Genomic DNA, 25,692 nt, shown 5'->3' on the forward strand with positions numbered 1-25,692 from the left:
AGTTTCTCGCTGTCGTCGCCAGAGACTGGTTGTATTGGAGATCGACTCCATCTCTAATCTGGAAGTACTTCACGACGTGGGGTAGAAATGAAGATCAATACTCCATTCGGTTTAACAGATTAGACAGTCCATGAACTCATAATTGACATTTTAACTATTGCCAAGTAATTGTTCCTAGTAAATGTTATAGTTGATGTACAATCTAAATTGCTTATCTGAATTTTCTTAAAGAGCATTTTACTTTTGTCACCAAAATATCAACTGTATTCAATTTCTTGTTAAAAAGTAAATAAGTATATTCGACCACAAAATGGGTTTTTGTTTCGAAAATTATTAAATAAAAATAAAACTTCAAATATTGCACGAAAGGTTATTACTGGTCAGCCGTTTCTAGGAACTGATAAAAGACAAAGGATACTATGATAACAGTAATGAGTTGAAGACTTAACAATACATTCGTAGTATAGAATAAAAATAGAGATTATCTGATCTGCTGCCTTTGTCTACGTAATGTGCCCCTACCAGTACTATAACTGTTGGAAACGGACAATTTAACTTAAACAATAAGAGACCAGTAACCTCAGTTTTGACTCTGCAGCAATGACTATTCGTAATGGTATGATCTTCGATTGCAACATGATTTTTATGCAAAGTTTCAAAAAATTAGAGTCAATAGGAGAATACTGGCGAATGTTTGTAACGTTCAAACTATCATAATTTTCCGACAACAGCAGCGAACTGTAGACGGACTAAGTTCCCCTTTATTTACCTACTTCATTTGTAGTTTTGGTACTACCTTTCTTGAAGCATATAATGCAAAAGTCTCGGACAGTTTTAGAAATTTTCAGTCTTTGTTCGATGTCTATGTTCACTACAGGAAATAATGGCAATAAAGAACCCAGGATCAGTTATTTCACAAACCGGTTATTGCGAGCAATTTTAGCCTTCAAGTTAAACTGTAGAGGAAAAAAAACGGTATAACCGAAATGGTTGTATTAGCGAAACCGCCATCCCTACCCCGAAATGAAGGAGCAAAGCATGCAGTGGTATCATGCGGTTTCAGCACTGCCGAATAAGGGGGAGAGTCGTCCATTGCCGGGCTAGGGGAGGCATAGCGTGCTGCTAACAGATGACAGTCATAAGCGTACAGTACTAGTGCAATCTCCTGATGCCGACATGGGAGGCTGTGCAGAACAAGAGTCTCGGAAGATTGTCAGAGGGATGTTTATACTCCATGGATATGCCCTAGCTGATTGGACACTGGCCACAGCTAAACAAGCTGCTGCTTTGGGCTGTCAGATTATGTCTCGACACCTATATTCTCCTGACATATGCACCCAGTGACTCCTTCCTCAGACGAAGAAAGCAATTCGTGGCAGACATTTCTGGAATGACGACGAGCTGACCTTCCAGCTGATACGTTTCAGGAACGGCCAAACCTCAGACGTCAATATCTCCATCTCCATCTACATCTACATATATACTCCGCTAGCCACCAAGCGGTGTGTGGCAGAGGGCACAATTCGCGCTACAGTCATATCCCCCCTCTGTTCCACTCGCGGATCGCGCGAGGGAAAAACGACTGTCTGAACGCCTCAGTACGAGCTCTAATTTCCCTTATCTTTGAATGCTGATCATTGCACGATATGAAAGTTGGTGGTAATAATATATGATCTACATCCTCGGCGAAGATCGCATTTCGGAATTTAGTGAGCAGCCCTTTCCGTTTAGCGTTTCGTCTATCTTCAGGTGTGTCCAACTTCATGATTTCTATAAGATTTGTCACGCTCTCGCGATGGCTAAATGTAGCAGTCACGAATCTTGCCGCTCTTCTTTGGACATTCTCAATCTCTTGAATCAGACCCAACTGGTAAGAGTCCCATACAAACGAACAATACTCTAAGATTGGACGAACTAAAGTATTGTAAGCAATTTCCTTTGTTGAAGGACTGCATCGCTTCAGGATTCTACCAATAAACCGCAATCTAGAGTTCGCCTTACCCGATACGTGTGTAACCTGATCGTTGCATTTGAGATTATTTCGAATAATCGCACCCCGATACTTGACGGATGTTACCACTTCCAAACACTGGGCATTTATTTTGTACTCGCACATCAATGGGGATTTTAGTCTTGTTATACGCAGTACGTTACACTTACTAATATTGAGAGATAACTGCCAGTCATTACACCACGCATTTATTTTCGGCAAATCCTCATTGATTTTCGTGTGATATTACTCTCCTGTAGACTACAGCTTCATCGGCAAACAGTCTAATGCCGCTGTCAAAACCATCAACCAGATCGTTTACGTAAATCGTAAAAAGCAGCGGACCCATTAAGCTGCCATGGGGCACACCTGATGTTGCACTTGTTTCTGTTGAAGTCTCCCCATTCAGGACGACATACTGCTGTAATCTATACTCCACGACCCTCCTTACGGTGTCTGGCGGAGAGTATTTTCTGTACCACTGTCACTTGAGGTTTTCCCTGTTCGTGTGTGGTTCGCGATATGAATGACTGCTTTTAAGTCTCCTTGTGGGCTCTAATCGCTCTGATTTTATCTTTGTGTTCTTCATACGGTGAAGGGATCTCTTCTAGGAAGGAATGTATGCTCTCGGAAATTTAACAGTGTACTACATCACAATGCAGAACGCCTCTCTTGCAACCTCTGCCACTGGACATGGCTTTGCACTGCCTGTAATTAAAAGCACAGCTCTTCCTTTGATCTTATCTATTTCATTCTATCTGATACAGATCGAAGAGCCTCAAGCGAAATTCAAGTGTTGATCAAACAAGACATTCATAAGCTACTTCGTTTGCTGATGGACTATATTTCCGAGGATTCTTCCAGTGAATGTGAGTCTGCATCTGCCCTAGCCGCAATTAATCGGTCTGTACATAATTTCTATATACTTTACAGCTGTTACTACTTCCAGTGACTGTTCTGGAATAGTGTGATTAGTGAGGCACAATGTGTATGTCTGGGATCTCCTCCCAAACTCCTCTATCGATTTCAGCCAAATTTGCCACAGAAACAGCATGTTTTATTAGCTTCAGCATTGTGGTGTTTACAACCTCCTACGTCCAGTAAAAGTGGAGATATGGACAATAATGTGTTTTCTCCAGCCCCTGGCATATAGACTACCTTGCATGACAGGTATATTGCATGGGAATTTTATCAGCCTACTAAACCAACTTGCTTTGTAGTGTGGCCTACATATTAGGGGCAAAAAAGGTTTTCTGGTGCCGGCCAGTGTGGCCGTGTGGTGCTAGGCACTTCAGTCTGGAACCGCGCTGCTGCTACGGTTGCAGGTTCGAATCCTGCCTCGGGCATGGATGTGTGTGATGTCCTCAGGTTAGTTAGGTTTAAGTAGTTCTAAGTTCTAGGGGACTGATGACCTCAGAAGTTAAGTCCCATAGTGCTCAGATCTATTTGAACCATTTGGTTTTCTGGTTCTGACATGTAGACTGTCCTGTAATGTATGTTGTGTTGGAGTGGTACCAGTCTGATTCATTAGCCTCCATTGAATGGTGGCCTATGAGTCAGAAGTAAATAAATCATTTCCAGTCCCCTGATGTGCAGCTCACCCTGCATGACAGGTGCATGGTGGGAGTAGTATCAGTTTGCTTTATTGAACTGTACTGCAGGGGCTACATTCAGCAATGCGGTTGGGGACAGACAGAGATGGACAGAGAAGGGGCTGGACAAAACGAGGGGAGGAGGAAATCGACAGAGAGGGGAGGAGTGGGAGATGCATGAGGCAGATGGAAAGTGTAGAGAGAAAGTGGGCAAGTGGAAAAGGAAGTGGGGGAAGCAGAGTTGCAAAGAGAGAGGGAGAATACTAGCAGTGAGAGGGGGCAGAAAGATTAGTCACAGAGAGGAAGTGAAGGAAAGAGAGGGGGAGCAGCGCATGTGGAGAGGGGGAGAGAGAGAGAGAGAGGGAGAAAGGGGAGAGAGAGAGAGAGAGAGAGAGAGAGAGAGAGAGAGAGAGAGAGAGAGAGAGAGTGAGAGTGAGACAGAGACAGAGAGAGAGAGTAAGACAGAGAGAGAGTAAGAGAGAGAGAGAGAGGAGAGAGAGAGAGAGAGAGAGAGACAGGTGGGGGAGGAGGAGATAGAGGTGGACATACAGAAGGGGAAGAAGTGCACACACAGAGGGTATGGAGGAGGTGTGTTCAATATACATGTCAAATGTATACATGGGAGAAGCAGCAGGGAAAAACCTAGTATTTATGATAAAACATATACATAGGTATGTCCAGGATCTCTTCCTGAAGCCCTGGAGTGGTATGCATACTGTTTGTCTCATGAAAATCGCACTGTGTGGTTTAAAACCTACTAGTCCCAACAGGAATGGATATACAGGCAAAACATAGTGCAATGAGCAACTGACATGTCGTCTATATTGCGTGACGTGTGTTGTATGGAAGTAGTACGTACCTACCTCATCCACTTGCTCTGGTGGGCAGTCTACGAGACCAGGCTTTTCGGCCCTTAATGTGTAGGCTGATCTGCATGAGAGGCATGTTGTGTAGGAATAGGACCGACCTTCCATATCCACCTGCCTTGAATGGTGTACTATGCATTGGGTGCAAAGTACTGTTTTGAATCCCCTTGTATGTACGTTGCGTGGCATGATTGGTGTGCACTGGAAGAAGCAGACCTCTTTTGCAAGGGCTGCATATGTGGATGGGCATGACTGACGGAAGATTGAGATGGATGGAGGAGGATGGACCAAGAGAGAGAACAGAAGAGAGAGATGGGTGTAAAGGAGATAGAGAGAAAGGAGGAGGAGGAGGAGGAGAAGGAGAAGGAGATAGACAGAGATACAGGAGAGATGGGCATAGAAGGCAGAGGAGCAGGAGAATACTTATTCTGCACCCAAACATTTTTATACCGCCGTTTACGTTTATATGCCTGCATATTCCAACCCTGCATGATACCCATTTAAATACACTGTTACGGCTAAATTCTATTCATTTGTGCTCCACTTTCTCTACCACCTTTCTTTTGCAATATTTTAATAAAAATAATATTATAGTTTATGACAAAGAAAGCATTAGAGAGTTCCATCACATCATTATGTTACACTACTTATGATAAACGCATCTCTTACAGCTCACTGTAGGAGCACATTTCTTAAATTCTACCGGTTCAGTATCGAAAATCCAGTGGCCCATTATAGGCAACGTCACCATTTTTTCTTTGTGAATTTTGTAGACTTAAATCACAGCGAATACAGATTCATGGCGGTCTGAAAAGTATAGTTATTTTACACATATTCCCCCCAAAAACAGAGCAGTACATTGACTCTCACCTTGAGGCTCATGGGTGGGGGCCCAGAGTTCCTGTGACCTCGACGCAAATGTTTGGGCTCATACGAAGTACAATGGAAATTGTCCAGTAATTTAATACTTATTTAATATTACGCATTCTTGATTACGACTGAGTGTCAAGTCAAAGGAGTTTCAAGTGCAAAGAACAGGATGCAAAAACAGTAGAGGAATATCCACAAAACTATATGAGGTTCCAACGAGGTCTGAGCTAATGAGCTTTCTTTGCCTCAAGTCTCACTGCCATAACTAGGCATAGTAGGAAAACTGTAGGTGCAACAGGGCTGCGTCGCTGCTATTTCGGAACAGAACGGAATAGACTCAAGGTTGAAAACTTGTGTAAAGTAAATAGCTGCCTTTCATGTAGAAAAAGGAAAACAGCGAATACGTTTAGCACTAAGTGTGACGTGGAGTGGAAGACACAGCAGTAGTAGCAGTTGCTTGTAACATCTCCCTCTGGTTCTAGCATGGATACAAAATTACATCGTTAATTTTTAATAAAATGTTGTGTATTAATTCAGTGTGTAATCTCGGTATGCGATAACGTAAACTCGCAAGTAAGGATCGTAGGCACATCTCTGCTTAGTTTCTTATGTCTTACCTTCCGTAGAGGAAGATGATATGTATTAATTTTTTGAAGAAACCTATTTTGATTCCACTATTAGAGAGAAGAGCACGCAAATGTCCTACAGTTGCCACTGTACCGTCCTACAGCAGTAAATTTAAAAGGTATATATAATTACACAAGACTAAGATTTGAAGTGTTAAAGGATTAGACGTCGCATACTCAACTATTATAGAGCTAAACTTGAAAAAAGAATAAACAGAAATGGTATACAAAACGTTTTATCCTTAAAAACAATTCATCATCCAAGATCGCATAAAATATATTTTTTATTTAACACAACCGTTTTCAACAGACTACCTGTCATCTTCAAGTTTGTAAGAAAGTGCATATACATGGTGTATGTCTCATAAATTAAGAAGCAACATTTGATATAAAAGTTTTGGATTGGTATTATAAAAACTGGAAGTAGACCAGTACATTTACATACCCTAAATTTTTTTATGTAAAATATCTTCATTTTATGCTGTCCTCACACGCAAGATGCCAAACGGATAATACCAAACTAAAACTGTTATATAAATATATCTTAACTTATGAGACATATTCCATATATATAAACCTTCTTACAGACCTAAAGATAACAGCACATGTTGAAACTGGTTGTCTTAAAAAAAACATATATTTTACGCGATCTTGGCTCTTGAAAGGTTTTTAACAATTAAATAGGTCGCCCTTCAGTTCTCTCAAATGAAAAAATTCAATCAAAAAGTGTAACCGTTATTTTACAAACGATATTAACGCTATTTAACGTTTTGTTGCATGACGCTGTCGTTAAGTCCACTTCAAAATCAATCTGCGTAACATCTGCTCCACATTTGCCTCTGCGGAGATAGTATTGTAAATTGGAAGAGCAGGAGTGTATCTTGTAACTTGCAGACCTACTTGCATCAGCTAATGGTACTAGTAGTAGTGGTGCAGTAACGGTTCTAGACTTACCTGCGTGAAGTAGTAGTAGTAGACGGTGGCGCCGCGAGCCGCCATCTTGGTGGCGAACAGGTTGCTGGGGCAGATGAAGAAGTAGTCGCCGACGGCGTCCGAAACCATCCTCTGGTTCAGGTAACCATCGCCAAGCTGCTCCCAGTCCGTGTACTGCACAGAGAAGAGCACGCAATCAATTATCACGTTCTCTGAGCATTAGGAATATACTCAGCATGTGTGTCATTGTTCCCACTGGAGGTGTTGTGCACGTATTAACTTTTCAACCCCAATCATCTACATCGACTGGGATGTAGAGACACATCGACCTGTGAATGTGGAGAAGAAATTCCACTCATCGTATCGTTCTCACCAGGGGACCACACCTACTTGTCATCACAGATTTTGCCCAGATTCACGGTACATGCAGGGACTGGCCAGAAATGAAAGTGACTGGAGCTTCACGTGGCCTAGAGTTTGGAAAAAACAGCACTTCTCATGCGTATGGGCGAGGGATTAGCCATTTGTGTTACAGTACTTCCCAGTCAAGGCTGGCGCAGGTGAAAGAGTACACAACGGTAACCTCGATGTCGTGGGGACTACTCCCTGTGCAGAATCCTTTATTTTCTTTTTCTCCCGATTTTTATGTTACTTATACCACAAGTAAAAAGAAAAAAAAACATTACACGATTTTTAATTATTTCGATAAACTGAAGCGAAAGGAAAGGCAAAGGAAAATCCGCTGTATCATTACATCGCAAAACAGAGCTACAGTCATTAGTCCATCAGAAGTTGTAAACTTAGAATAACATGATACCATAAATTTGTAACAAGCCCTATATGCAAAATAATAAACTTCTGTTAACTGAGTCATGGGAAAGACAATGAAATTCACAGTTATAAGACGAGATTTATCAAGATTAAGAAGGGTCACCATAATGGAATACTGGAATTTTTAAGTGATTTCCCTCCTCCCACCCCCCACCCCCTCCCCGCGCAAAAAACTCGCTATTGCAACCTTGAGATGTCTCTTTTTCCTGTATCGTCAGGCAAGGAATTTAAAACTTCAAAACATATCTCGCCAAAAGAAGAAAAGAATTCACGTCCTGTGAAACTGCACAGTGTAATGAAAGAGAACCTTATATGATTATAAACCAAGTTTTTTTATTTTATAGAAAAAATTAAAAAATTAAAGTAGGCTAACTACATAATTATAAAAATGTGGCGTTTACAATGTGTGCCAAATGTCGAGAAAATTACTTCTTCCCCTGTTTCATGACGAATATCACCTTCGTAAGTGTAAATCATGGACTGTAAAATAACAGAAGTATCTAATTTTATATACAAAGTTTTTGTGCATGCCTTACGATTACAACCTGGAATTTTATTTGCAGATCAAGATTTCCACTGTCCTTACCTCTTTTATGCCTTTTATGAAAATAATATTAAACACAACATATAGAGCATTATTTCGGTTTATTTGAAGTGTAAGTAAATTGGAAACTTAAATAAAAGATTTGTGTGTTGGGACTCAGCCCATCGACTCTCTGGCTGCCATTCTGTACTGTTTCCAGCCACTGCCACTGCCTGGAAACTACTCTTAACATGAATGGCTCATGCCTCACCCGACCCACAGCAAAATTCACATTTTTTGTGAACGCTTAGCCATCTGGTCCTCCCTATTTTGCCACGCTCATTTCTGGTCTAGCACGGCATATACCACAAATTTGTACAAAACCAATGCTAACGAGAAGGCACAGTGGCCTCTTAAATTGGCTCAGTTTCCATGTAGTCTGAAAATGCAGAAAATAAGCTGTTATTTACAAACAGTAAAAATAGACCAAAACTTATGTATTACAGTTCATTTAATTTCACATCACAGATCAGAAAACCAACAGCTCTAGTCTCAGTCTTTAAGGTCAAGTGGACACTCCAAATATCAGACTAATGCCAATACATCGGAAGAGCCAAGCAGAAGCATACCTGGAAGTGTTAGTTCCACATTACAGAAATGTACTTGAAGGTCTCTCGGGCATGCAGCCGGGTTGACTGGTCGTTGTGTGTGCCATCATCATCAGGTTACTCCTGCTGTCCTAGGCCGGCAGGTGGTGTGGTATATATACCTGCCGCCTCTCCCCTCCACTGACTCCACGTATGGACCGAGGGATGTGCAGGCCGTGGTGGTGGGGGTAGCTTGCGCTGACCAGATGACTGATGGGCGGGTGTGGTGTCCCATTTCCGCTGCTCCTGCAGATTGCTGGATTCCACGCTTGGCTGAGTTGAAATCCGTTGTCCTTGTTAATAAGGTTCTCGTGCAGCCGGATTTCAATTGCTTCCTTGTATACACAGTCCCAAAAGCGGGAAGTGTTGTGCAGGACTTCTGTGTTCTCGTATTCCATAGGGTAATTTGTCTCGAGTCAATGTTCTGCGATGCCAGATTTTGTAGGCTGTTGGAGATCGGTGTGCCGTTTGTGTTCAGTACACCTTTCCTCGATTGTGCGAATGGTTTGGCCCACATATGCTTTCCCACACTGCAGGAGCAGCGGAAACGGGGCACCACACCCGCCCATCAGTCATCTGGTCAGCGCAAGCTACCCCCACCACCGCGGCCTGCAAATCCCTCGTTCCATACGTGGAGGCAGTGGAGGGGAGATGCGACAGGTATATATACCACACCACCCGCCGGCCTAGGACGTCAGTCAACAGGAGTAACCTGATGATGGTGGCACGTTACGTCGTCGAAAATTCGTTCAGCAACGACCACTCAACCCGGCTGCATGCCCGAGAGACCTTCAAGCATCTCATTCGCCGGGAAAATCTTCGAATACACAACTGAAATATAATTAAAATGCAATGGCCATCGGTGTGGGCATAGATCACTGAAGTGTTTCTGAAACATTGTAAATAACAGGGAGATGTAGCACAGTGTAGTAACATTAGGTCTAAATGAAGGAGTAGTTGTATTTTTTGCTTGTTTTTACCTTATATATTAAACAAATTGCACGCAGCATATGGTGGCTGATGTGGAGCGAGCACTTTTCATACAGAGCGCAGGGTGAGTCCACTCATTTGTTCGGAAGTGGAGGCTGACAGTGTTTGCCACCTTTTGACCGGTCGGCGATAACAGAACTGAACCGCACGCCCTGCAATCTTTCTCAAACGATTTTACAGAAACTATTTGGTAAAGAAAAAATCATTTTTGCGTTACTTGTCGCTTTGTATGTCAGGTTCTGATGATGTGCCCATCATTTCGTTAGTTGCCATAAGTATTGTGATGTTTCCATGGAAATTACACACTGCGCGAAATTTGAAAAAGTCTACAACGAAATAAAGGGGTCCATACGATTTTGCATTTGGTGCATATTACATATACGTATGAAATTTAGCTAACGCTTATCGATTTTTTTTGTCTTTGGTGCTTACTTTTGCTCAGTTCCTAACTTAATAAACCACTGTTTGATAATTCTATTTCAACTGCGTCCAATCAACATGTTAGTGAGGCGAGACTGTGTAAACTACACCATGTCTTGCAAAAGAAGCAAATTTAGACACGGCAACAAGAGAAATGTGTAGAAATTTACCCAAAGTTCGCTACTCGTGACACTTCTCTGAAAGTTACAAATGGGTAAGAAGTCAGACGAAAATAAATCCCTACATTATCAGCGAAATTCGCTTAGATACGAACCAAAGCAGAGGTGAGAGATCTTTTTAAGTGGTCAGCATGCAAGTGTGGCCCTGGAGGAACTCCGCTTAAAATTTACAAAAACCGTGAGCATAGGCTTCAGTTTAGAGGGGCACTTCCCCGCCAGCGCTCGGCATTTCCCTTACAACATGCCCGCATCTCGTGGTCGTGCGGTAGCGTTCTCGCTTCCCACGCCCGGGTTCGATTCCCGACGGGGTCAGGGATTTTCTCTGCCTCGTGATGGCTGGGTGTTGTGTGATGTCCTTAGGTTAGTTAGGTTTAAGTAGTTCTCAGTTCCAGGGGCCTGATGACCATAGATGTTAAGTTCCCATACTGCTCAGTGCCATTTGAACCATTTTGAACCTTACAACACCTGTCCGTAATCCGCAGCACTACCACTCTCCCGTCGCATGCCCCGCTAACTGCGTATTTACTGGCGATGGTATTCTGTGCGGACTTCAACATTCTAACCCCTGATACTTTGATGAATATAACTTCCATTCATAAATCACCTTAAAAAATCCGATTACTTTCAAAATGACTTTATGTGCTGAATATTTGATATTAAGCATGTAAAACCTTTCTGATTCAAAGTGCGAAACCTCTCAGTTTCATTATCTCTTGATTATTCAGCCAATGAGTAATTTAAAAACTGAAAACCAAAACAGGTAAATGGAAAGAGTAATGACACCGTTATTTGATCATGTAAGACGTTTTTCAAACTTCCTGGCAGATTAAAATTGTGTGTCCGGCCGACACACAATTTAAGTTTCATATCAGCGCACACTCTGCTGCAGAGTGAAAATCTCATTCTGGAAACATCCTCCAGGCTGTGGCTAAGCCGTGTCTCCGCAATATCCTTTCGTACAGGAGTGCTAGTTCTGAAAGGTTTGCAGGAGAGCTTCTGTAAAGTTTTGAAGGTAGGAGACGAGGTACTGGCGGAAGTAAGGCTGTGAGGACGGGGCGTGAGTCGTGCTTGGGTAGCTCAGTTGGTAGAGCACTTGTCCACGAAAGGCAAAGGTCCCGAGTTCGTGTCTCGGTCCGGCACACAGTTTTAATCTGCCAGGAAGTTTCATATCAGCGCAAATCCGCTTCAGAGTGAAAATCACATTCTGAAGACCTTTTTGGTAAATATTGGATAATGTTCGACAGTAAATTTTGTGCTTAATCATAGCAAAAGTTATTTATAAAAGCAAACTCATTAAATTGCAATTCAACAAGATAATTTCGTGCAAATATTGAGTGACTCACTTGAGTGAATCTGTAAGCGAGAAAAAGTTAAGAAAATGTTTCAAAATCATGTTAAAATATATTGTTAATTAGTACAGTCCGAATAATTTACGCTCCGTTGTCAGAAAATTTACTTTTTCTTGCATCTAAATTTTTATGTTGTCATTTGTCCTGAACAGGATCACGTTCTGCGTCACAAGCGTGTGGGAAGAGAATCAGTGAGATTCTGGAAAGTACAGACAGGGACGTGGAGGCACAGCGGTGACTAGCTTCACCAGGTTTGTCGACTGAGGATCGCCGGCCGCTGTGACCGAGCGGGTCAAGGCGCTTCGGTCCAAGACGGCGCTGCTGCTAGGGTCGCAGGTCCGAATGCTGCCTCGGGTATGGGTGTGCCTTATGTTCTTAGGTTAGTTGCTGACTGCAGTACAATTTTACTGCCGCCAACTTATATTTCACGGAAAGACCACAAAGATAAGATAAGAGAGATTAGGGCTCGTACAGAGGCATAAAGGCAGTCATTTTTCCCTCGTTCTGTTTGGGAGTGGATGAGGGAGAGAAGATGCTAGTTGTGGTACGAGGTACCCTCCGCCAAGCACCGTATGATGGATTGCGGAGTGTGTATGTAGATGTAGACGTAGATGTAGTTAGGTTTAATTAGTTCTAAGTTATAGGGGAGTGATGACCTCTGAAGTTAAGTCCCATAGTGCTCAGAGCCATTTGAACCATTTTTTGACTTTGTCCCCAAGGATAGATGAGCACGTGTGTTGATCAAAATGACGAGATCATCTAGGGAACGCCCCACAAGCATTTGCCACCCGATAACTCTCACTACACTGGGCTGGACCCGTCCGACAATTCTTGCAACGTGTTGGCTTTCAGATGTTCATACCATCTGGCCGATGGAGCATAAAACGCGATTGACCTAAAAACAGCCTTTGTCACAACTCATTATACGCTAAGTTGCGATACTGGCGTGAAAATTCCAGCCTTCGTCGCTGATGAACGGAAGTCAGCACGGGTACACAAATCAGGCACTTGCTGCGAAGGTCCAAACACAGCATTCCCTCGATTCCTCTGGGCGGGCAGTAGCTGTTCGCCCGCACACATCTCCACAGCCGTCATTCACCTCTGACAGCTACAACCCGTGATGTGCAACAGTTCCCTCGGCGCCGGAACTGGATAGTGCTGTTTTGCCAGGCACGGCATGCTTCAACCACGGCTGCAACCGAACACTTTACAGACAGAGCCATTTCGCGAATGCTTCCACCCTTGGCTCGAAAGCCAATAATTCTGCCCTTTCGGACATCACACAAATCGCTCCGTTTCTGCATTATCACAGCGGCTGCACAGTTTTCCACGTCCCCCCGACACATTTCATACACTCTCGACTGCTAGTGCTGCCACCTGTGGTCTGCTAGTGGTCAATGCACGCTGACGTCCAACATACGTGGTGTGAACCGTGTATGGTCAGTAAGATCTTTTTGGAAAAACGTGTGTAATGTCAAGCCATATACAGGGCTATTCTAAATGATGGACCCATTTTCAAAAATTCGTATGTCTCAGGTACTATACTAATAGTTCTATACTAATGAAAACAGGAAGTTTCAAAGTTTTTGCTGGCGGTGATGGCTTCAGAAGCGGCCGGCAGAGTTCGCGCGGAAATGGGCAGTTGTGAGATGGCGTCACACAAGGTTTTCTGCTTTCTTGAGTGCGCAAAAATTGAGTCGCAAATTGCAATGCAGTGGGCATTCATACCAAATTCGGTGTTCAGCCACCAACTCCCAAAATTTTAGCCTTTAAGCAATTTAAACAGACTGGGAGTGTGTGCAATGGGGAAACACAGGCCGACCGTGTGTGTCACTGGATGTCAGAAGGATTCGAAAAAGTTTTGTGTGCAGTCTCAGTAAGTGTACCAATAGAGCCAGTCGAGAACTTGGAATACCCCCCACCCCAACTGTATGGAAAGGAAAGTTCTGAGACGGAGTTTGGTGCACAAGCCCTACAGAGAACCGTCTCGCATTTTGTGGTTACGGGCTAGCAAAGATGGAAGATGACGCATTTCTACAGCGTGCAATTTTCAGCGATGAAGCGACGTTCCACCTTAGTGGAAAAGTCAGACAGGCCCAATTTTCGCATATAGGGTTTGGAAAATCCACATTCACCATTGCAATACGAAAGAGGCTCGCCAAAGATCAACGCATTCTGTGTCGTACCCTGTCCAAAGTTTTACGGAGCATTTTTCTTTGCGGAAAGAACTGTAAAGGGAATGACGTACCTGGACATGTTGGAACAGTAGCTGTTCCCTTAAGTTATGGAATATTTCCCGGTGATCATTTTCCAACAGGAAGGAGCTCCGCCCTATTGGCACCGTGATGTACGAGGTTCTTTGAATGTCTGCCTTCTTCAGCGCCGGATCAGTTGCAGAGGACTTGAGGACCTGGCTCTGCACTTCTGGCTACCGAGATCTCCTGATCCCATACCCTGCGACTATTTCTCATGGGGTTATGTCAAACGAAGCTGTTTGCGTCGCACCCCTACCAACCACCCGGAGTGATCTGCGTAACCGGTTCACTGCTGCCGTGCACTCGGTAACAACAGATATTAGTCTTTCCCGCGTGTGGGACGAGTGTGGCTGCCGCGTCGGTGTTTGCCGTACAGCCAACAGTCGCCACATTTAACATTTGTAAGATTATAATATCTAATTATTAAAGAATTATTGCCGGCCGCTGAGGCCGAGCGGTTCTAGGCGCTTCAGTCTGGAACCGCGCGACCGCTACGGTCGCAGGTTCGAATCCTGCCTCGGGCGTGGATGTGTGTGATGTCCTTAGGTTAGTTATGTTTAAGTAGTTCTAAGTTCTAGGGGACTGATGACCTCAGACGTTAACTCCCATAGTGCTCAGAGCCATTTGGCCATTTAAATAATTATTAAAAACTAATTAATTACAAATTATTAAATGTATTAAATTTACATCAAACATTATGAAAAACTCTTTGAAACTTTCTCTTTTCATTGGTATTAATCTTGATCATTTTCTATTGGTGCCTGAATAAATACGAAGTTTTGAAAATGAGTCCATCATTTAGAATAACTCTGTATTTTGGAATTGGCTTTGCAAAAGTAAATTATAAAAGGAAATTCATCAAACTGTAATTTAACATAACAGCTTCGGACGAATGTTTGCTTACTTAATTGAATAATAGCTGTAAGAGAGAAAAAGTAAAGAAAAGGTTTGAAATTATGTTTACAGTACGTTGGAAGACACTAAGTGCTTTCATTCTCAAATACTGCATGAATATAGGATGTCCCATGAGGTGTGGTCAATATTCAGGGTTATGACAGGACGATTGTCTGAAGCAACAATCTAAATGTGGACATATGACCCATTTAGAATGGTTTCTGAGATAGCACACATTAAATGTACACTTCCGAAATGTCGAATTCCTTATCGTAGACAGTTTACCAGAAACGTCAGCACTTTGCGTGAACGAAGTCTCCCTCCAAGTTTCCATTCTTCTTCTGAACGTGTAGTTCAACAGCCTGTGCAGAAACAGACACACAACGTTGCAGTGTTGCAGCGTACACCCACTGACAGCACACGGCGAATTTCTGCACATACTGTATTAGTGTCCCAGATACACGGCTATTACGAACGTTACATGTGACTAACTTGTTCTCTTTCACATGGGGCGAGTCCACAATCTCCATATTGGCGGCGATGGCACACTACTTGAATTCTGTCTCTGGTTAAAAGGCAATCTTCATTTGCTTCTGTTATCACTCATGAAGCCACGTTTAAGAGTAGGATCGACTGCATACATGATAAGTATCGATTACCAATGGTCGCAGGAAATTCCACATGCCACAGCAGAACCCTGTTTGAAGTTCGTTTTTCGCTCAATTTTTGATACGGCACCATCGGTGACTTCGTGACAGGGCCAAGCGTTTCAAGGGAGCTGATGACGGCACACAATAACACGCGTTTTTTGGAAAATTCATTCGTTGAACATCTTCAGGTCATTCCTTTGCCCACTCGCTCTTCCATGTACTTCCTGCATGACTGAGCCCATCTACAATTTACCAGACGTCTTAGGGAACGTCTCATGCCCGCATACCCTGGTCACCGGATTGGTCGTGGCGGTAGAATTAACTGACTGACAAGACCTTACGTCATTAGATTTTTGTTTACGAGATTGGATGAAGTGAGAGGTTCGCAACTGAATGGTGAATACGCGACAGGAACTGCTTGGTCGCATCGTGGGCGCTCCTGTTCCCAGTAGGGGACGTGCAGAGGCACTCAGACCAGCAAAACCAAACATGTTCTCCCAAAAGTACACAAATGCACTGAAGGTGACGTTGGAACATTCGAAAACTTATTGTGAAGTGTGTAACAAATGTAATGGTACGTGAACGATAATGTTACAGGAGAGTGTGTTCAAAATATGTACTTTTAAACATACTTTAAAAAAAGAATGTTGTAAGTTTACTAATTGTAGTATATGTGTAAACCTGATAATATACCGGGTGATCAAAAAGTCTGTATAAATTAGAAAACCGAATAAATCACGGAATAATGTAGATAGAGAGGTACAAATTGACACATATGCTTGGAATGAAATGGGCTTTTATTAGAACCGAAAAAATGCCAAAGTTCAAAATATGTCCGACAGATGGCGCTTCATCTGATCAGAATAGCAATAATTAGAATAACAAAGTAAGACAAAGCAAATATGATGTTCTCTACACCATCATTCCTCAACAATAGCTGTAGTCGAGGAATAATGTTGTGAACAGCACTGTACAGCATATCCGGAGTTATGGTGAGGCATTGGCGTCGGATGTTGTCTTTCAGCATCCGTAGGGATGTCGGTCGATCACGATACACTTGTGACTTCTGGTAACCCCAAAGCAAATAACCACACGGACTGAGGTCTGGGGACCTGGGAGGCCAAGCATGACGAAAGTGGCGTCTGAGCACAGGATCATCACCAAACGACGCGCGCAAGAGATCTTTCACGCGTCTAGCAATATGGGGTGGAGCGCCATCCTGAATAAACATCGTACGTTGCACCAGGTGTTTATCAGCCAGGCTGGGGATGATGCGATTCTGTAACATATCGGCGTACCTCTCACCTGTGACGGCAGCAGTTACAAAACGAGAATCACGCATTTCCTGGAAGAAAAAAAGGCCCGATAACGGTAGATGTGGTAAATCCAACCCATACCGTGACTTCCTCGTCGTGCAATGGCGTTTCTATGGCAGTTCTAGGGTTTTCGGTAGCCCAAATTCTGCAGCTGTGGACGTTGACAGACCCTCGGAGCTTCGTCGGTCCACAACACGTTACTCAACCAATCGTCATCTTCCGCCATCTTTTGAAACGCCCACACCGCAAATGCCCTCCGCTTCACTAAATCGCCAGGTAACAGTTCGTGATGCAGATGGATTTTGTACGGATAGCATCGGAGGGTATGCCTAAGTGCCAAGCAACCCTTGGCTTCGAACTTCTAAATCATTCTCGCCACAGCTGCATTTGTCAACGGACCTTTACCCGTTCGAATCCCCTTCCTATGGCGATAGGATCGTAACGCTGCACTAGCACATTCCCCACTCTGATAATACAGCCTCACGAAAAGCGCCTTTTCAGGTAACGTCAACATGCTGCGACTGCTGGCGCATCTGATTCTCTATCTCATTACAGCTCCTTTCATACACGATTGTAATGCGCCGCTACTGAAGGTTTGTTGTCCAGCGTCATCTGTCGGACATTTTGTGAACTTTGTTTTCTTTTTTGGTTCTAATAAAACCCCATGTCATTCCAAGCATGTGTGTCAAATTTTTCCTCTCTATCTACATTATTCCGTGGTTTATTAAGTTTTCAAATTTATACTAACTTTTTGATCACCCAGTACATTGAGGTCACAAAAGTCATGCGATAGTGATTTGCACTTGCAGATATGGCGTTAGTACCGTGTACACAAAGCACGAGGTTTGGAACTTTAATAGTGGCAATTATTTATTTACAGCTCGTACCAAACAGATAGCTGGCCGCGGCGGTCTCGCGGTTCTAGGCGCGCAGTCCGGAATCGTGCGACTGCTACGGTCGCAGGTTCGAATCCTGCCTCGGGCATGGATGTGTGTGATGTCCTTAGTTTAGTTGGGTTTAAGTAGTTCTATGTTCTAGGGGACTGATGACCACAGCAGTTGAGTCCCATAGAGCTCAGAGCCATTTGAACCATTTGAACCAAATAGATACGTGGTGCAAAGTTTTACTGACCTTCAGAGAGGTCACTAGCATTGTGTATAATCCGGTGACAGCGAAGTGGTAATCATAGGATATTCCTAACAGTGCCAGTTGTGTTGACAGTTCGAGCTGCGCGGTCTATTGCCCGACGAATTTGTAGTAGTTCTGAAGCGAATGCCGTAAAGTGTTTCTTTCAGTTTAAAAATCGAGTTGAACTCACCAGGGCTTAAGACAGGGGAGTGCAGTAGGTGGTACGGCACTTAGCAGCCCTATCAGTCAAACATATCAGTAACATCTTGCACTGTACGTGATTGAGCATTTTCCTGCGAAATGATGGTCAGGTCCTGCAGAAAGTATCATCACTTCTGTCTCTAAGCTGTTGGTAGGTTTTGTTCCAAAAGTGAACAGCATAGAGACTATTAAAGTTCCAACACTCGTATGAAAGGGCAGTGCGTTGACGTAGCTGTCGTTTGTACTCAGTTGTTTCAGGAGAAAACGTTCCCCCTCCCCCCCCCCCCCCCCCCAGATTATGGCCACACGACGGGAATTAACAGAATGGTAATTGGAATGGAGACAGACACATGGGACATTCCATTTAGGAAATGGAATTCAATATTGTGAGATCCACAGCGCAAAGGATATGCCGAGAATACCAAGTTTCAGGCATTATCTCTCACCGCGCACATCTCACTGTCCGACGGCCTTCACTTAACGACCCAGAGCAGCGGCGTTTGTGTAGAGGTGTCAGTGATAACAGACAAGCAAGACTGTGTGAAATAACCGCAGAAATCAATACAGGACGTACGACGAACGTATCTATTATGACAGTTCGGCGAAATTTGGCGTTAATGGGCTAGGCCATCAGACAACAGACGTGAGAGCCCCTGCTAACAGCACGACATCGCCTGCAGCGCCTCTCCTGGGCTCGAGACCGTATCAGTTGGATCCTACACGACTGGAAGACCGCGGCCTTGTGAGACGAGTCCCGATTTCAGTTGGTAGGAGCTGATGGTACGGTTCAAGTATGACGCACACCGCACGAAGCCATGGACCCAAGCTTTTGGGATCCCTATCAAGTCGGATTGAGGGAGGACGTAGAAGCAATTCAGAGGCGGGTTGCTAGATTTGTTACTGGTAGGTTTGATCATCACGCGAGTGTTACGGAAATGCTTCAGGAACTCGGGTGGGAGTCTCTAGAGGAAAGGAGGCGTTCTCTTCGTGAATCGCTACTGAGGAAATTTAGAGAACCAGCATTTGAGGCTGACTGCAGTACAGTTTTACTGCCGCCAACTTACATTTCGCGGAAAGACGACAAAGATAAGGTAAGAGAGATTAGGGCTCGTAGAGAGGCATATAGGCAGCCATTTTGCCCTCGTTCTGTTTGGGAGTGCAACAGGGAGAGAAGATGCTAGTGATGGTACGAGGTACCCTCCGCCACGCACCGTATGGTGGATTGCGGAGTGTGTATGTAGCTGCAGATGTCGATACCAACAAGGCACTGGCGGTGGCTCCATAATGTTATGGGTTGTGCTTACATGGAATCGACTGAGTCTTCTGTCCAACTGAACCGACCATTGACTTCGGCTACTTGGACACCATTTGCAGCCATACATGTTGACAAACACAAATGAAATTTTCATGCGGCATGTCACCAGGCCCCAATTCTTCGCAATTGATTTGAAGAATATTCTGCACAATTCGAGCGAATGACTTGGCCACCCATATCGCCCGACATGAATTCCATTGAATATTTATGGCACCTAATCGAGAGGTCAGTTCGTGCACAAAATCCTGACACTTTTGGAATGATGGACGGCTAGAGAGGCGGGTGGTTGAATACTTTTGGAGGGAGCTTTTTGAGTCCACGTCCAGCTGCTGCAGTTCGTCGAGGAAAAGGAGGTCCGACGTGATATTAGAAGGTATCCCTCGACTTCTGTTCCTTAGTGTATTGAAGAATGCAGAAAACAAATGACAATGGACATTTAAATAGGGATCTACCGCGGAAACCATTCGGAGTACGGGAAATGTACACACGAAGATTTTTGCTGAAATTGTGGCTTCTTTCATATACCAGAAATATGATCATTCCTACTGGGATACCGCTTGTAGTCTCGGTATTTTCACGCCGTGAATTACTTCCAGTGTCAGGTATCACGAGATGAGAACAACGAGTGAGCATGGTATCCGGCAGAACTCTAAGCTATCAAAATGTCAGTATTTTGTGTCCCTTTCATAGTGTTCCAGTATTGGGTGTTGTGCATTTATGTGCAATCATGCAAAAATACTTAAGCCAGATGTTAATCAAATTTTAGTCAGCTGCAGCTACATAAGTAATCATTCTGGGTGAACACTCTTTGTGATGATCTTATATCCATCGAACAATATTTGTGTCTAAGACATTCTTACAATGAAGACATGAGGAGAAAACACTTCATATAGGACATTACAGAAGAATGCTGACTCAGTTAGATGAGATAACTAATGAAGAGGTACACACATTAGAAACTTATGGCGTAACTTTATTAAAAGACGGGATAGATTCATTCGACACATCCTGGGACATTAAGGAATACTAAATTTCGTAACGGAGGGAAATGTGAAAGGGAAGGGAGTTAAAAATTGTAGAGGTAGATAATGAGATGAATACAGTAAGAACATTCAGACGGATGTGGACTGCGGTAGTAATGCAAAGAAAACAGTCTTGCATAGGACTGACTAGTCTGGAGAGCTGCACCAGATCAGTAGGATTCCGGGCACCACCAAAAGAAAGTAACTTTACACGTAAATAAATATTTTATTTACTTTTGAATACATTGTGGGTGTGAACAGTGATCGACTGTTACAAATATTTACTATCAAAAAAAGTCTTGATCACAATTTATTTATTACGGTGACCGATTTCGACCACTACTTTGGTCATCTTCAGACCAATGAGTAAGGACACTACTCATAGTGATTCTCCAGCAGAAGGAGGTCCTCACTCATTGGTCTGAAGATGACCACAGCAGCGGTAAAAACCGGTCACCGTAATAAATAAATTGTGATCAAGACAGTGTTTGATAGTAAATAAATATTTTATTCGCGTTATTGACGACATGATCTCCACTGGAAGCCATCAGTATTTCATAATCGACTTTGATGTTACCTAAAAATGAAGCACTCAGGTGAAGTTAAATCGTTGAAGCGGTATTTGGAGAGCTCATCTTTTCGCAACTCGTACTCAAGAGGAGCCAAGCATTACACCCTGTCGAAAGGGTGGAGCGAAAGCGAGATGGGGAATGTCATTCCGCCTGCAGCCGTATGTAGGGCAACCGCAAAACCGCACCGCGTGGCGGGTAGCCTAGCGAGGTAGGGGCTGACCGCAGCTAAACGCTTAAAACGTTAGCTCTCGTATTCGTGCGCAACGACACGTTCTGTGCTTTTCATGCTTCTTCACTGCTGATGTAATGATGTGAGTGAGTTCGACAGAATGCGAAATTATTCGCGCTTTCATTGTTTTGAGTTATTTCATAAGTTCGTTCGTTTTGCTGGCACGTTCCATCTACAGCGCATGATGCAAACCCTGAAACACCCTTCAAAGGGTGACACAGTTGTCTAACCGGCCCTACAACGTAGAGGCACAAGTAAATGTGTGTTTGTGGCTGGCGTTGGATGCAACAGTGTGAACGTGTGTTCACAAACAATGGAAAGAGGAACCTTTCAGAAATTATACTGTTTTTATATCGTAAGGAGAAAACCGCCACGCAATGCCGACAGGTCTGTGCTATATGCAGGGACGATGCAGTAATGGCTCGAGCATGTCAGAAGTAGTTTAACTGATTTCGAGCTGGGAATTTCCTCCTAACAGACAAAACGTCAATCTGGACGGCCAACGGTTACGGACATGGAATGGCTTAACAACATGACAGTCAACAATGCTCAAATGGCAAGCCAGATGCTGGTATTGGAGCTCAATGTCGCTCGTACTATTGTAACCAGGAACTTGAAGAAGCTCCCTTACGTAAATATTCGCGATGTACGGCTTCTTCACGAGCTGAGGGAATCGAATTTCATTCAGCGCATTTCCATCTGTGACCTTTTGAGACAGAAGCAGACTGTTCCTTTTTTGGAACGGCTGGTAACTTCAGATGAGACGTGGATCGTGTACTCCAGAAGAGTAAATCGTAGCTCAAGACAGGGCAGCCACCACTAACGGTCCCTAAACCAGGGATGCACCTGAGAAAGGTTCTGCTGCGCATCTTGTGAGACTGCGAAGTCGTCCTGTATTACGAACTTCTGCCGAATGAGACTCATTCCCGAGACAAACTGGTCGCAATTGGATCTTCTGAAGGCAGTCACATGAGAAACACACAGATTTGCGACACATCTTTCACCAAGACAACGCCAGACCATATACCTCTATGGGGACCCGCCAAAAGCTGCGTCCTTTTGAGTGGGATGTGTTACCCCAACCGCCGTATTCGTTAGACATTGCCTCTTCCGACTTTAATCTTTTCAGTTTCCGCCTGAATTTCCTGAATGGCAAACGCCTCATCTCCGTAGGCGACTGGGAACTGAACATTGAAGAGCACATCAACCTGAAAACCCTCCACATTCTGGAAGAATGGCATTTATAACCTTCGAGACAAATGGCAATATTGTGTCGACGATAATGGTGTATGTTGTAGAAAATAAATAGTTCGTGTGCAAAACAAACCCACCTCATTTAGTTATACGAAGGTTGTCGAGAAAGTAAGTTCCGATCGGGCACGAAATCGAAACCACAATGAAAACCAGAAGCGTTTTATTTGCAACAGTTAGGTACACCTTCCACCTATTTCTCTACATAGTCGCCCCTCAAACTTCGTGTTCTGTCATAGTGTTGTATCAACTTTCCAATATCATCGTCATAGAAAGCAGCCGCCTGTGCTTTCGACCAGTTGTCTGCACTGGTGTGCAGCTCGTTGTCTGTGGAAAATTTTTGTCTTCAAAGCCAACGGTTGTTGTGAGCAGAGATGAGACTCAGGGGGAGCCAATTACGGACTGTATTGTGGGTGATCAAACACTTCTCAGTGCTGCAGGAGCTTCTTCATTGCCCCTACTGAGTGCGGCCGAGAATTGGCATGAAGTAGGAACTGCTCGATAGTTGTGTTATGTTGGCTGCATGACACAGGCGAAATCTCTAGCCAGGCCCTCATACTTGACGGGAGACTCTATTCCGTACGCATCTTTACGTGCTCACTGTTCACTCAGAACTGAAAAGAGCGACGCGACACGATCGACGGGCGTACTAGAGACACTGCCCAACACATCTGTGCAAAGCTTTACCGGATTTTCGCAGTGGTTTCCATTTCGCGACCGATCCGAACTTACTTTCTGGACAACCCTCGTACTATGCATGATCTTGCGTGTGAAGTGCGTAAGCAGACAGGCCGGCAAGCACGCTGTCCTAGCTATGTTGTGGGGAAGTGTGCCATTAGGCGTTCTTCCTGACTGCACCGCAACGAAAAGCGCACGAACTTCGAGACAAACCAATATTAAAATAACATACTGGTTGCCGCAGCGCGACTATGTAGAATAGCTACCTCGCCATTTTGCACCGTGACGTATGTCGTGGCAGTGCGCTCATGTCAGACAGTTGTTTGGGGTGAGCGCACGAAAGATGGGCTACTCGTGAGGGCGTGCCAGAATGGGAAACGGAAATATAGCTTCTGGTCGTGCCTTTGACGACGCCATATTTGAAGCTGCCCGCTTTCTTTTTATATCGACGCAGGCAGTCTGTCGTAACTACATAGAACGGTGCACCAATCGCACCTTCAAACTCGGTTTAAGAATCGTGGTCGCAAACAGTTCCCGGCCGACACGGAATGGAATGCAGGCTTCATATTTCGGATGCGTCGCGCCTGATGGTTGCAGTCTACGTTAGATATCTCCCCTCTCTGCAACGGTCGAGCAGTGTACACTGTTTCATTTGCCAAGAAAATCTTCATTTCAAATGCAGAGAATGGAAAATATGTGTTGACATTGTTGCTGGGTAGTGGGAGACAGGCAATAAGTGGGGAAAAATATCGTTATTCGGAATTTTGGGGAAAGCAAATATGTTTCACGTAGTCTGCAAAGAATGTTCGAATAAGCAGCCAGCTTCGGTTTCTGGGAGATGCAATACGGGTGAGACACGACAATACACTGGAGGCGCAGAACGTGGTCCAAAACGCACGGAATCCACAACCTGCGTCGGCCTCACAAGAAACAGGAGAAACAACGTCGTAATTCTCAGTCATTTATTCCTTCGAGACTGACGTGTTTGCACTCGTGCAAAACTAGGGCTATAGCTGTGTAAAATCATGGCACAGCTTTGTGTTACTGAGTGCCTTACAACACCTCAAAATACTTGAAAATGCAACTGCAATTCCAATTAATAATGTTTTAGCATTCTACATCAGAATGATTTAAATATTTCACTAAAGCTGTGAACCGAATCACCATCAAATTTCTGCAGTTATGATAAACAACGCAGTTGGAGCTCTTGGAACGAGAGAATTTTCGGCGTGTGAACTGGTGTTCCCATCGAGCATTTGTGGGATGCGTTTCTCGGCCGCTGTGGCCCAGCGTTTCTAGGCGCTTCAGTCCGTTCGTAGGTTCGAATCCTGCCTCTGGCATGGATGTGTGTGATGTCTTTAGGTTAGTTAGGTTTAAGTAGTTCTAAGATCTAGGGGACGTGACCTCAGCTGTTAAATACCATAGTGCTCAGAGCTATTTCAACCATTTTTTGGGATACGTCGAGGAGACGTCAACATCCACCAACGACCAGACAGCACCTGTCATGATCGCTCGTGGAGGAATGCAACGCCCCGCTACAATGGCTCTTTGCAAACTTTGTGATCAACACGTTAGCACGTTAAAGAACATCCATTCCTGACCGTGGTGATCAGATACCCCATAAACTACGAAGTAATGTCTAAAGGCCCATAATTAATCGTAGATACTCAAATGTAATTACTGTCTGCGAGTGAAAGAGTCATTTCTGTTTGTCTCACTGCGTATTTCATTCAGGCACCATCTGTACTACACTGTAGTAGTGCCTGTTATGTATGGTCCACGTTTCATCGAGATATACTACTGGCCATTAAAATTGCTACACCACGAAGATTACGTGCTACAGCCGCGAAATTTAACCAACAGGGAAAATATGTTGTGATATGCAAATGATTAGCTTCTCAAAGCATTCGCACAAGGTTGGCGTCGGTGGCGACACCTATAACGTGCTGACACGAGGAAAGTTTCCAACCGATTTCTCGTACTCAGACAGCAGTTCACCGGCGTTGCCTGGTGAAACGTTGTTGTGATGCCTCATGTAAGGAGGAGAAATGCGTACCATCACGTTTCCGACTTTGATAAAGGTCGGATTGTAGCCTATAGCGATTGCGGTTTATCGTATCGCGACATTGTTGCTCGCGTTGGTCGAGATCCAATGAGTGTTACCACAATATGGAATCGGTGGGTACAGGAGGGTAATACGGAGCGCCGTGCTGGATCCCAACGGCCTCGTATCACTAGCAGTTGAGATGACAGGCAACTTATCCAGATGGCTGTAACGGATCGTGCAGCCACGTCTCGATCCCTGAGTCAACAGATGGGGACGTTTGCAAGACAACAACCATCTGCACGAACAGTTCGACGACGT

General features: G+C 44.1%; 1 protein-coding gene across 2 annotated transcripts in view; it reads right to left on the reverse strand.

Annotated features, from left to right (window-relative positions):
* LOC126293695 (acetylcholinesterase-like) overlaps window positions 1–25,692 on the reverse strand; it is an 824,325-nt gene that overhangs the window by 203,190 nt on the left and 595,443 nt on the right. For both annotated transcript variants that reach the window (XM_049986998.1, XM_049986997.1), the window contains exon 8: window positions 6,899–7,051. In XM_049986998.1, the coding sequence (XP_049842955.1) occupies window positions 6,899–7,051 (153 nt within the window). The remainder of the gene's footprint in view (window positions 1–6,898; window positions 7,052–25,692) is intronic.

This window comes from Schistocerca gregaria, chromosome 10, assembly GCF_023897955.1.
Source record: "Schistocerca gregaria isolate iqSchGreg1 chromosome 10, iqSchGreg1.2, whole genome shotgun sequence".
NCBI lineage: Eukaryota > Metazoa > Arthropoda > Insecta > Orthoptera > Acrididae > Schistocerca > Schistocerca gregaria.